A 14,460-nucleotide genomic window follows, 5' to 3' on the forward strand; every position below is an offset into this window, starting at 1 on the left:
ACTTTATAATCTCCTTTGTAAATGATTTTATTCTATGTCCTTTCACGATATGAAGTCAGACATGTTTGATGCTTTTTGACATGCCAAGTGGTTCCGTTTTCACCATTCCAACTCTTGACATTGTGACTTTCCCCGCCTACTCTTCCAAAATACCTGGTCTTATTCTTATTTTACACTTGTTCATGGGTATCCATGCAAATCTATTTTTTAATCATTTCTTACTCTCATATAATCAATTATGAGTTTGAATTACGGTTTCGTTATTATGTCGGTATTCTATGATGTTTTTTGAGAAATTGATGTTGATTTCTTCAGACGGAATAATATCACGTCGTGCAATCAAATCCGCATTAGTGTACATGGCCTTTGTTCTATATATATCTCTGGCCATTTTTTCACGATACAAGTAGTTATGTAATTCAGTTTTCAAACAATTGTAAAAACAATAAAGTAGCTATGGTAATTGACGAGGTTATTTTATCAAGCAATGGTCATGGTCCTCTTTTTAAGCAATTCTGTAGCCAATCTGCCACCTTTGTAATAGATAATCTTCCTACAATAGCCTTTTGTGTTTTTTAAGCGTTCCATAAATACAGGTATGATATTTAAATGTCACTATCGCAATGAAAATTCATTGTTTCTAAAGGAAAAGAATCGACCGTGCTATTTTCATTTGCAACTTTAATACATCCTTAATATAAATTTAGTGCAAAATCTTTGCGAAACTTTCAAGTGTATTAAAGAGCTTTATCGATGAATTAATGGATCAAACGTGGAGGGAAGATTCAAGTTTAAATTACTCTCAATGAAATAATTGCTTTTGGACATCATTGAACTGTTTCAACAATGCTTGTGATAACCTGGGGAAACATATTTATATTATTGAAACAAAATTCCATGCAGTGATGTTTGTTTCCGCTGAATACATTTCACAAACTTTAACATTATATAAATAACGCTCGATTTCATTCACAATATTGCTGCTAATGTGAATGAAAACCTTTTGGTTACCCAAGATCTGGAAATGTTACAAAAGCATGTCAGATTGACGGATCGTTATGAATGTCTTTATCTGTCGGCTTAAATGACTAAAAAATATTCCATGGCGGTATTACAACATTGTTTTTAATATCCAGATTTTTCGAAGTAATCTTGTTGTGTAATATATGAAAAGTACATCGGGACCGACAACATTGTCGGTTATCGATAGGATGGCAAGCGTATCAGATACCAATGACAGTATATCAAAGCACAACACACATTAACGTCACCGACATGGCTTTACTGCGTGTAATAGACCCTTCTCCTAACATGAAGGTATGACAGAAAAATCTTAACTTGAGGGTGGTTTTCTTTTATGTTCTTGTATATTCTTGTACGTTCTACTAGAGGCGTGACTCAACTTGAGGCTGATGTTCTTGTAATTCAGCTAGATGCTTGACTCAGCCTGAGGCTAATATTCTTGTATGTCGTACTTAAGCGTGACATAGCCCAAGGCTGACATTCTTGTATGTGTTACTAGAGGCGTGACACCACTAGAGGTTCGATATTCTTGTATGTGTTACTAGAGTCTTGACACAACCCGAGGCTGATATACTTGTATGCTCTTGTACGTCCTTCTAGAGGCGTGACTCAACCTGAGGCTGATAACCTTGTATGTTTTACTAGAGGCGTGACTCAACCTGGGGCTGATAACCTTGTATGTTTTACTAGAGGCGTGACTCAACCTGGGGCTGATAACCTTGTATGTTTTACTAGAGGCGTGACTCAACCTGGGGCTGATAACCTTGTATGTTTTACTAGAGGCGTGACTCAACCTGGGGCTGATAACCTTGTATGTTTTACTAGAGGCGTGACTCAACCTGGGGCTGATAACCTTGTATGTTTTACTAGAGGCGTGACTCAACTCGAGGGCTGGTATTCTTGTATATGTTACTAGAGGCCTGATTCAACTCGATAGCTATGCAGTCAAAACTATAAGTCAAAGCACTGCGACTTTTTTTTTTTTTTGCGATATCTCACGAAATACTAATAAACCGAGTTATTACCCAGACACATGTACAACCTTACCCTCTATTAGGACTATTGAATATCAATGTCTATACAACTAGAAAATCGCTGCTTCACAGACAAACTCAACACCATACAGTTACAGGTATAACTAACCGGTGTCGTGTCTTGTATTTGAGCAATAAAATCATTGTTCAGGGCAACATGGTGTTTTTCGTCTTCGTACAACCTAATCCCATGAAATGAAGTCTATTGGTTTTCGACTTCATTACTGATTCGCTATCTAATGGTCATGATTCTCAATGCCTCGATTAAATCAATGTTTGTTTGTGGCTTGGACATCCTCGCGACAACTTAAGTAAAGCATAGGGATAGACGGATGCTCGGGGCTTTGCTATACAATTTGGATTGGAATATCTTCCCAACCTCAACTCTTCGGCTTATATACATAGATAGGTAACATTATAGGTATCACACATACATTGATGTATATATGGAACGTAGGGTTAGGTATATCAATCTATGCTTTCAGGGATGGGAAATATGGCATTGATAATGACCTATGATTTTAATGTGAGCAATATAACATCAATAATATAATGATTTCAGGAATGATAAGATATTTTAATAATGCATACGGAATTAGAAGCAGTGTAGAAAACTTCAGAAATCGGTTGTACAAGTTTGATTATTTCAAGGTGTAGATATATGTAGTTGATAGGCTGGTATTCGTAACCTATAGATACTGTACATGATTATAAAAAGGTTAGTATATGGAAAAATGTTTGTAGATAGGCATATTCTATGGACAAATATTAATCAAAGATGTTGATAGATTTCAAACATTTGATACTTTGTCCTTGCATAAATATTCCGTGACAGATCCTCTCCCCCAGACTTACATATATGCTGATTGGTATTCCACCTGTGAAGATTATAACGATGATTAACGCTCCTGTCAATATAAAGAGCCTGATTTAACACATGGTTATTGGGGTACAACTGGTAGCACGAATTCGGCGTTTTCGTCTATCATTTAATCAAATAATTACACAAACTTGTGATATTTCTGTTTCATAAAGGGGTATATATTTGTATAGTATCGTATCTTTGGGGCGTTACGGTGCCATCGGTCTTGATATCCAAACGAAATTGACAGATCCTCAATTTAAACGTGATGAATTAGCTAAGTAAACGTATTACGGCTAAAATAGCATTCAGAAGTACATGTAATGATTATGTTCCTTAAAACAGAAATTGTCGATTAAAAAGGGAAGAGTAATCAAACAGTTAGGCATTTGCTAATAACACTCCTCACGTTAAACCGCCACGAAAGTGCACTAACTGACGGAGGAAACAGGTACGTTTCTAATGGCTAAGTAGACTGAATCACAGTCTTATAATATATGATGGAACGTAAACCAAATACTGGACAAATCTCACCTGGTGAATACATAAACAATGGCCGGCAACGTACCAGGTCGAGAGCGTCCCTATACAGCCATTAGTAATCAGTAACATTATTTACAGTATGTTGTGAATGTGGCTCAAATGAACAATGCTTTCTGAACATGCAACATGGGAAAACTGGATCTTTCTGTGCAAGCAATTAAGCGAAACCCAAGCTTAGGCTTTCAATTGTCTCTGTGCAAGAAATTAAGCGAAACACAAACCTATGTTGTTTTTAAATATATCTGTGCATGCATTTAAGCAAAAGACAAACCTATATTTTCAATTATATCTGTGCATGCAATTAAGCGAAACACAAACCTATGCTTTCAATTGTCTTTGTGCAAGCAATTAAGCGAAACACCCACCTATGCTTTCAATTTTCTTTGTGCAAGCAATTAAGCGAAACACACACCTACACTTTCAAATGTCTTTGTGCAAGCAATTACGCGGAACACTCACCTATACTTTCAAATATTTTTTGCAAGCAATTAAGCGAAACACAAATTATGTTTTGAGATATCTCTGTGCAAGCAATCAAGCGAAACGCACACCCATGTTTTTTAAATGTCATACTTAGCCCTTCGGTTGTAAGGTTAACGAATTCGGGTTTTTATATACTCACTAAGAAAGAAGTCATGCTAGTCATCGAAACAAATTATGGGCATTCGCCATGACTATACCACGTTCGAACTAGGTTAATTACACGTTCAATATAGACGTCCAGGTACATAATGTGTGACCAACCTCCTACTGTCGGTATGGTGATGCACGTGTTTGATGTGCTGAGTAACCGTAAAACTTGACCTACTGCCTTCCCGATACATAGTCTTCGATACTCACCTTCCTTACTGATGCCCCAAATTCAATCTCCTATCTCCTATTCATAACATATCTTTGCTAATGCATTAAGCGACATAATTTGTGTCAGTCACAGGCAACAGGTGAAATTTTAAGGAGACAGACGTTGCTAAGTAACGGGTGATACTGTAGCGAGACAGACGTTGCTAAGTAACGGGTGATACTGTAGCGAGACAGACGTTGCTAAGTAACGGGCGATACTGTAGCGAGATAGACGTTGCTAAGTAACGTGTGCTACTATATCGAGACAGACGTTACTAAGTAACGGGTGATACTGTAGCGAGACAGACGTTGCTAAGTAACAGGTGATACTGTAGCGAGACAGACGTTGCTAAGTAACAGGTGATATTGTAGCGAGACAGACGTTGCTAAATAACGGGTGATACTGTAGCGAGACAGACGTTACTAAGTAACGAGTGAAAGTGTAGCGAGACAGACGTTGCTAAGTAACCGGTGATACTGTAGCGAGACGGATGTTGCTAAGTAACCGGTGATACTGTAATGATAATGAAAACACTATTTTACACATGAAATATATTGTGAGACGAATGCACATATGTATAAACCATTCTGTCCAAGACCATTCCTAAGAATTAAACACTTTTTTTGTAATTTCCGTTCTTTCTATAAAAAGAACCAATGAACGATAAATTCTAAAGACAATTACCAAAAATAATCAAAAGCAGAGTCGGGCTTAGACTATGCCATTACCACAATCTATCATAAATCTTTTCTACAATGTACATGCAAAGTTAATATACATACAATTCCAATTTCTGGTTTGAATGGCATGTCAGTAGTATTGAATGCGCAATTCGAGGCAAGGAAAAAGATTTCGACACCAAGACAATGGAATATGTAAAAAGATGGACGCCACATAATGGCGTGGTTTATAAGATAAGAGGAAACACTAGGTACAAGAGAAGACATCCAATGCCTGTTGCTGGTTGTCGCTGATTTATCTTAGTCTCGGGCCAAATATCGCAAAGCCTTGAGCGATTGACTCCTTTAACGTGATTGGTGACATCATATACCCAGATGTTTGATGTCTGACAAATTGTATCCCCTCGTATGGGATAGATTAAGGAAGTTATAGATTATCCTAAAATAGAACACGTGATGGATTAACAGTTTATATTCGTACAGACGTGAAATGTGAAATGGATTATCCGCAAGAGAGTAGGTTATGGATTATTTAACATATTGTAGGTTTGGTTTGGTTTGTTTTTGTTTAACGTCCTATTAACAGCCAGGGTCATTTAAAGACGTGCAGATTTAACGTCCTATTAACAGCCAGGGTCATTTAAAGACGTGCAAGGTTTTGGAGGTGGAGGGAAGCTGGAGTACCCGGAGAAAAACCAATGGCCTACGGTCAGTACCTGACAACTGCCCCACGTAGGTTTCGAACTCGCAACCCAGAGGTGGAGGGCTAGTGATAAAGTGTTAAGGTTTATGTTTTAGATTATATCTAGTGGGATGCAGGTAGTGTATTATAGTAAGTAGAAAGCAGGAACAGTAATTGATAACCTAAAAGAGTGTAGATAATGGGTATTTAGTAGGATGAAGGTAAAGGATTATGTTTTGGATTATATAAAATAGTGTAGGTAAAGAATTAGTAGTAATATAGACGTAAAACTGAAATCATTCAAAAGTACATATATTACCTACTGTCGTAATGACAGCTATAAACGATCATTACGTCAGTAAATGGATCTGGGCTTGGTACTGTACATCTGACAGAAAATTTAGAGGTCTACTTTGGCACCACTCGCACATTTTTGAAGTACGAAGAGAAATGTGCTCAAGAATAAAGACAGTATAAGAATGAAGTACTGGATCATATTACCCCTGACTGGCAGCTCCTCAGCAGCGCACGAGGCCATCAGCAACATTATCAGGAAATGAGGCTTCATCCCGACCGAACGGTGCGCCAAGAGTCAGGCTGCGCCAATATGAATGCGCCAGCAGGAAGCGTCACCCACCAGACACAGGATCACATGGACATGGCTTAGAATGGGAGGTCCGTGAAGGTATGAGAGGGATCTGAGATAGGTGACGAACTCGTGGACGAGTTCATCAATACACAAGGGAAACTTACTTACCCGATGTCACGGATTATTTATTTAAAGTCAAAGATCAAATACAGACTACACCTGACCTCACAATATCTCTAAATAACCGTAGGACACTAGGTCACATGGCACCAAAGAGTAGATCGCATAATAGTTACCCAGATAAAAATTATCCAATTATATGATAATAATTCATTTACAGGAATCAATTGTATAATTCACAGTAAACCTTATCATGAGTCATGAAAAGTCAAACTTTTGTTGTTCTATCCAAATTTACCACCAGTCTCGCCTTCCACGGGGTCTATATGTCAATGGTTCGTTTCCACAGCTGAACATAAGTACAATAGTATCTATATGGATTCGTTATGCTGACCGTTTATCTAATCATTTCTGTCAGAGAGTCTACGATATACATGAACAAAGGTGTAACCGTCAGTACGACAGTCCTCATCACTGCAGATCTAACAAGAGGCCCATTGAGCTTAACGGTCAACTGAGATGTGAATATTTTAGTTAATCTAATTAACCCTTTTTGGCCCCACCTATCAGTCCAAGGGGTTAGACAGGGAAAACATGTGTGTACTCTTAAGCAGCCAGTTATAATTAATTCCAAAAGAAATCAAACAAATGAAAGTCAAAAATGTGATTTCCCTAAAACTATAGTAAAGTTTAACCCCTCCCCAGGGGCAAACGTGAGACGCCAGGGTCATGAAATTCACTCTGGTGACCTAATAAAAAACAAGACCTTCATATTTTGTTTTCAGAATATGACGACATATCACTAGTGCCACATGTGCGGAAGACATGCTTACGATTAGATAGAGAAGAATCTAGTTTTTTTTATGGAATTATATCCCTACTGCTGACCCAGTTAACGTGTTGTAATCAATTGCCTTGTATCAGTTTCGTATTGGTGTCGGAGTTGAAATTTTTTTTTTTATTATGTGAAACATTTTTTTATTATTACCATTTTTTTTTATAAACAAAACAACCCATTAAATATTTAATTTGGCTTGCCTGCGCGTGCCAGTAATACTTTCAATATTTGGAACATTAAAATTTTTAATAACCACAGTAACCATTTCGTTCCTTACAATGTATGGTGTATTTAACCAGAAATATTGTAGTATGGGTTTTTAACGTGATTGGGTATGTATAATAGCATTTCTCTGACTCCACGTGATTTAGCAATATCATGATTTTGAGCAATACTATATAAAATGGTCATAATAATTTAACAAAAGTTTGTTTTATTAATCATCACATTGCAATTATTTTGAAATACTATTGTGATACAACAATGCATTTTTGTTTCAGATGTTAACGCTAGTCCCTTTTGACAGTGTAACTAAGTAACACAAAAGACAGGCACAGATAATACAAAAGAACTTAGAACAAAAGACTTGGCAAGCACAATAGAACTTTTACAATGCATATTCTTTGTATTTCTGAACGTATGAATGAAGTAATTAGCTAATCACCAGAATGTATATCCTTACTGTTAGCCAATACATAGAACAATATTATCCAATCATTACATATATCCAATCATTACATATATAATTAAATACGTGGGCTTGCCTTATTTATCGATATTGTGTCAGTACTGCATAGTTCGTAATATTCGCGAGGGACTTAATCTCGCTATATTTCCGGCCATGTAATAGATATAGCGCGAAAACAAACACAACTGTTTACAAGTCGGTGTTGTGGGAAATTTAACACCCGTGAACTAGTTCCGAGTTTAAGTAACTGTACATATCTTCATGAGTCTACTCCGCTAATATGTCGTAACGATTTGAAAGAAAACGCCAGTATGTCGCTAGAAAATATTTAACATACTTGTTATGCATAACAATAACAGACTGTTTTGGGGATGTAACCTATAACAGTCCCTGTATCATCAATATTACAGAACAATTTATACCTACAAGTGGAGAACCTAAATAAATTATTAAACGAGACGATATTACGCATGCGTTGCCAAGTACCCAACCTTAATATAGACATGGCGCGAACGCAATGCCAGCTGAGCAAAAATATTGAACACAAAAAATTGGATTCACTTTAAAAGTGGGTCAAATCCATTAGATCTATCATCCTAAATCAGCTTGAATCCAAACCTACAAACACAAATACAGTCTCTATCTCTTCATCTCGATGTTAAAACTACATTCGCTAATATACATGATAAGCATGTTATTGTATTTGCAGAAAAGGTATTACATGTAGTTACTTGTCCAAGTCTGCAAACACAATATATACATTTTATTTCCAACATGCAAAATTATTTACAAGGAAACTCTTTCAACACTGTAACCTGTTTTCCAAGGACAAAATACTGTGGCATCATACTCCCGTGTTATAAACTACCCTATCACCAGCTGCTGATTAGGGTACGGACCTGCCTAATTTATGTTGGATTTCTAAACACCATGAATTCCTTGTAAACAACGTTTAATTACTGGCGCGGCTACATGTGCAACTATGCTTTATCTATACTGTTTTTTAATCAGGGTGAATGTGACTTTTTAAATTCCAGGGATGGAATTTTTTTTTGAAGAAATCTAAAACGTAGTTTAAGCATCAGCTCCGTAGACAAAATTTATAAGAAAATCTTACATTTCTATACTGTACACAACCACGTCCAATTTTAAACGGGGAGAACGTTCACTTCTGTTATAAAAAATATTTTCCGGGAAAAGCCAACGGCGGAAACTAGTCCAAGAGGAATATATTTACACTGATATCGTGAAATTGAATGGTTCCTGGTTGATAATATGTCTGATAGCAAGATCTTCCAACAGACTACTGCCATACCCATGGGAACAATCTGTGCCTTGGCCGACTTGTTTGTATTTACATGCGAGGCTGATTTAATCAAAGAGCTCATCTGAATAGGTAACGAACCTATTTTCGGTACTTCAAGTTCAAATTTAGATTTGTCGATACTGTGTTGTCTCAAAATAAGTACTTTATTGATCTTGTCGACTGGATATATTCTCATGAGCTTAATATCAACTACAGGATCATCGACATCACTCACTTGTCTATATTTTACCTTAAAACGTAAATGGCAGGATAGGTTTACCATAAATCTTTATGATAAGCGTAACTTTATTTTTTGAAAGAAACATCATTGCTTAACAAATCTATAATGGACATTTTTTTCAGCCGACTCGCAGTTAAAAAGTCGGTGTATAAAATCTCAGAGACGACGCAAAAACTTAGGACACACGATTTCGAAAGATTCAGCTTGATGGAGTTTTATCGTCACCCTCCTAGCCTTAGTGGGAAATAGTATATTTAAGCCGTTACATGACTAAAGTATCGGTTGACACAACAATGGGTCATATTTTTCTAACACGACATTACAGGGACATGGAAGCACTGTGGTCTAGTGGTAAAACACAGGGCTATGTGACTGAAGGGTCACTAGTTCAAGTCCCAACACGGGCGCTTTGTTGTATCCTTGAACAAGATACTTAACTCTGTCGTGTTCCATTCGACTTTGCTGTAAATGAGTACATGGTAGGGCAGTGCAAGAAATGTCGTGTATATACTGTTAGCGCCGAAATGGCAGCTCCGGCTGTATGCTCCCAAGGGAGTTGAGAAAGACATTGGCTGGTTGCTAAAGGTCCTATAACTACGGATAATAATTTATGAGTTGTTTTGAAGCAGATAATTTAATGTGACAAAGCGGTATATAAAATTAAAATTATCTTTTATTATTGTATGATGTAGATTGGCATAGCGGATATTGTCAATAACGCAAAATAGTTAGGCTTTCAGAAACACCTGATCTTTTCATCTTAGGCATTTACCAAGTGGTTCTGAGTAAATCATTGTTTTATTGGTTTTGACATAATATTTTCTTTTTACACATTGGTTTTCTCTAAAAGAAGAGCACAGAAACGTAAATGGCAACGTAATCCTAAATCAAAATCGATACAATGGGGACAAAATCACACTTTCAGAGAGACCTTTGAAATCATATACCAAGGATAAGACGAAATATTTCAGAATAGTAAGCGTCCTTTAAATCCAAGTCAAAATCTAGATAATGCCACGTTCTTTAAATGAGAAATGTGGTAGTAGCAGATTATAACACAGCGTGTGTATTATCAAAGATACGAAGATGTCATTTACAACGTTATATGGAGTATTGCTGTTGTGACATGTTATTGACAAGTCAATGTAAATACTCAGTTTCCATAGATTTACACAAACGAGTCATAAAGTATGTAGGTATCTATGTAACCGTACCTAAACTGTACATGTGACATAAATAGTAAAACGGCCACAGACCGCCATGGGTGTTAATGATACGTCGTCGTATTATTTTAGTAAAACGGTCAGTAGTGATGTTGACAGACCGTCATGGATGTAACTGATACTTCACGAGTGACATTGCTTAAGACTTTGTTTATTATTTACATTACCCAATAAAAGAACGCACGTGCTAAAAAAGTTATGATATAGTATTCCCAGCTGTTCTACGAAATATTATCAGCGATACAAGTGTTTGCAAGAGCTAAGTAAGTAAGTAAGTAAGTGGATGTATTATATATATAAATCAAACAGATCCGATAGCCGGAATAGTATTTAAAGAAAATTGACTTTGAAGCCGTATGTAGACACGTGAGAACAGGTTCGTGTAGTGGAACACGTGTTACACTTCTCAACGTTACGTATTGTAATCGATCTGAAGAAAATGGGATAGGCACGACAATTACGCATCGTCTGTCCATAGACGTCCAGTCATCCCGACTTAAGAGGTTTTTATACATCTGTCAAATGTTTATTTGTACAATCTTAATCAAAAAAGTAATTTGATGACAATACAAACACAAACACACATAATGGTTCAACAATATCAGTAGAGTATTGGATTATGCTGCATGCAAGCCGACTCTCCTTAGTTCTAATGAGTTTTGTGAATAGAAAAGTTCTTCGTATAATCTCAGAGTCATTTGCTGACAAAATGGTAATAAGATTTTCATCTTTTGACATACATGTTGATAATTTCATTTTATCGAGATGCATTTCTCTAACTTGATAATATATGAGTGCATACGACGTTCTCGTGTACCTTGGCCATCTTTAACAGTTAACACAACTTATCAAATGCTGTACACCTTGTCCGTCCGGATACATCTTTTCCGTACAGACCAAGCCTGCTTGTAATTCTCGTACCCCCCCCCCCCCCCCCCCCCCCAAATTATCTCCCTTGACGACTCTTCACTTCATTAAATACGCGAGCGAATAACAAAACACGCCAATAACTTGACCCGGGAACATACCAAGTAAGGAATGCAACATAACGACCTCACAGAGTGTCTCCATTGTTATATAACGTAACTATATGATTGGTTGAAAATAGCGAGTCCCTAAGGTCAAAATGGGTTCATTTTGTGTTCTTCAAACAGCATATTGATATTAGCATATGTTCTACGGTAAGTAAAGGAATCAAATCGTTTAACATAGGCATCGTTCCCTTTATTGCTCTCTCACATCTCTAATCTCTTATAATTGAATAGAACTAATTGGTCACACCTTTTGTAAACGTTATAGTTAATATAGAGTCTAGATTAAAGTTTTGTAAACGTTTGTTAATTCCTAGTCCTATACATGGCGATAAATTATGTCTCAATTAACACTAGTCTGTGATGTTGTTTATAAGCAAAATTATCTCAAGCCGACACGCACAGGTATAGCATGAGTATTGACGGCCACCCAAAATAATTTACTGGTATTAGGAAATGTCCAAACATTAACAGAACTAGCGAGAATATGATAAAGGAGCACACCTATTTGATAAAGTTGTGAGTGTGTACTTTGTATATAGACATGGTATTGTGTTACCTGTGGTATTGTTCCTATATTTACCTGTACATACATTCCTTTCGCTTTAACGGTTTTCTTTGATATTTATAAATAGCGTGTGGAATGCTCTATAAACTGGTTAAGAAATACATTCTTGGTATCTGAAACATCAGACAGAAATGTTTTAAATTTGAAAAAAAAAAACACTTTAACGTCAATTTAGGTGTACACTAAGCATATTTTCAATGTACAAATCACGTAGAATGTATTAACATTTATCAAAAAGATGCATATTACAAAAAAAATAATAAAATAAAAACAAAAACTTCCGATGATATTTGTGAAAGTCACATTTAGTTTGGCAAACGAATACAAAGTCTACAATACCCACAGCGTGCGAAAAACAGAACCCATACAAATGTTCCTGACAAAAGTCTTTATAGAGACCACGTGCCCCTATTTACATATCTCTGTACGAGGTAGTCAAGTTTGACATGTTTCCCTTTCATGACAATGGTAGTTTTCCATACAAACGTTCTTCTAAGCTAACGAAAAACGACCTTCATACAGATATATAACCATGAATTGGTAGGCTTTCACCCGGCAAAAAACACAAAACATGAATTCAAACCACACAAATTCAAAATAACACAAAAAATTCCTTATTAACGTCTAAATGTTGCCGATAAAAACACTATCCACACTCTCAAAGGAAAATCTGTTTATATATGTATTATTAGAAAAGACATTCATAGAAACGTGAACTCAAATGTATAAGTGACATTTTAAAGCTTCTCTTTTCACCAGGCATAACACAAGAACGCCGTACGAAGCAAAGATTTTTATGATGAATATGTTGCTTAAATGTCATAAGCACTGATAATACAGCTGTGAAAGTAAGTAGAATCAATATGTATTACTAACATATAGATATTTATAACATATTCTGGAGTATCCTATTGTCTAATTAACTTGCTGTTCCAATTTTTTTCATTATTAATTTCGCTAGTTTTATATAGTGTAATATACTGATGTGCCTTCCTACATCATGCGTATACAAAGTTATGTTGGATATCTATATTCCTATCGTTCCTACAGATTTCAAAAATCAATTCTCTCGGTTTTATTTTATAGAAGGATGTAACGTCAGTAGATAGAAGGACAATCTCGTTTGATTTTAAACCTTCGTTTGGATATTTCTGCCATCGACTTTCGAGCGAAGCAAGTCAACAAAATTGTGTGAAGAACCATAGTAAGATGTTCATAAAATCGTTGCGGAAGCCTACAAAGGTATACACAAGATACCAGTGGTGAGAACGCCAGCGTACTGTCAACAGAGCCATGGTAAATTATACAGAGGAGAGTTACTGAACCATAGTAAGGTGTACAGAAGGGAGTTACTGAACCATGGTAAGGTGTACAGAAGAGAGTTACTGAACCATGGTAAGGTGTACAGAAGGGAGTTACTGAACCATGGTAAATGTACAGAGGAGAGTTACTGAACCATGGTAAGGTGTACAGAAGGGAGTTACAGAACCATGGTAAGGTGTACAGAAGGGAGTTACTGAACCATGGTAAGGTGTACAGAGGAGAGTTACTGAACCATGGTAAATGTACAGAGGAGAGTTACTGAACCATGGTAAGGTGTACAGAAGGGAGTTACAGAACCATGGTAAGGTGTACAGAAGGGAGTTACAGACCATGGTAAGGTGTACAGAAGGGAGTTAGTGAACCATGGTAAGGTGTACAGAACGGAGTTCCTGAACCATGGTAAGGTGTACATAAGAGTTATTGAACCATGGTAAGGTGTACAGAATAGAGTTACTGAACCATGGTAAGGTGTACAGAAGAGAGATACAGAACCATGATAAGGTGTACAGAAGAGAGATACAGAACCATGGTAAGGTGTACAGAGGAGAGATACAGAACCACGGTAAGGTGTACAGAAGACATGGTAAGGTGTACAGAAGGGATTTACAGAACCATGGTAAGGTGTACAGAGGAGAGATACAGAACCACGGTAAGGTGTACAGAAGACATGGTATGGTGTACAGAAGAGAGATACAGAACCATGGTAAGGTGTACAGACGAGAGTTACTGAACCATGGTAAGGTGTACAGAAGGGAGTTCCTGAACCATGGTAAGGTGTACATAAGAGTTATTGAACCATGGTAAGGTGTACAGAATAGAGTTACTGAACCATGGTAAGGTGTACAGAAGGGAGTTACAGACCATGGTA

At 36.7% G+C, this 14,460-nt stretch overlaps 1 protein-coding gene across 3 annotated transcripts in view; it reads right to left on the reverse strand.

The window, feature by feature from the left end:
* The window catches only part of LOC117334434 (acetylcholine receptor subunit beta-like 1), a 101,022-nt gene that overhangs the window by 19,301 nt on the left and 67,261 nt on the right, over window positions 1-14,460 (reverse strand). The window contains exon 1 of one of the 3 annotated variants that reach the window (XM_033894063.1): window positions 6,167-6,335. The exons of the other annotated variants lie outside the window; for them this stretch is intronic. Within the exon in view, the coding sequence (XP_033749954.1) occupies window positions 6,167-6,233 (67 nt within the window). The 5' untranslated portion in view covers window positions 6,234-6,335. Of the gene's footprint in view, window positions 1-6,166; window positions 6,336-14,460 lie in introns of those variants that run through there. 3 annotated transcript variants of the gene reach the window in all.

Source organism: Pecten maximus, chromosome 9, assembly GCF_902652985.1.
Source record: "Pecten maximus chromosome 9, xPecMax1.1, whole genome shotgun sequence".
Taxonomy (NCBI): Eukaryota; Metazoa; Mollusca; class Bivalvia; order Pectinida; family Pectinidae; genus Pecten; species Pecten maximus.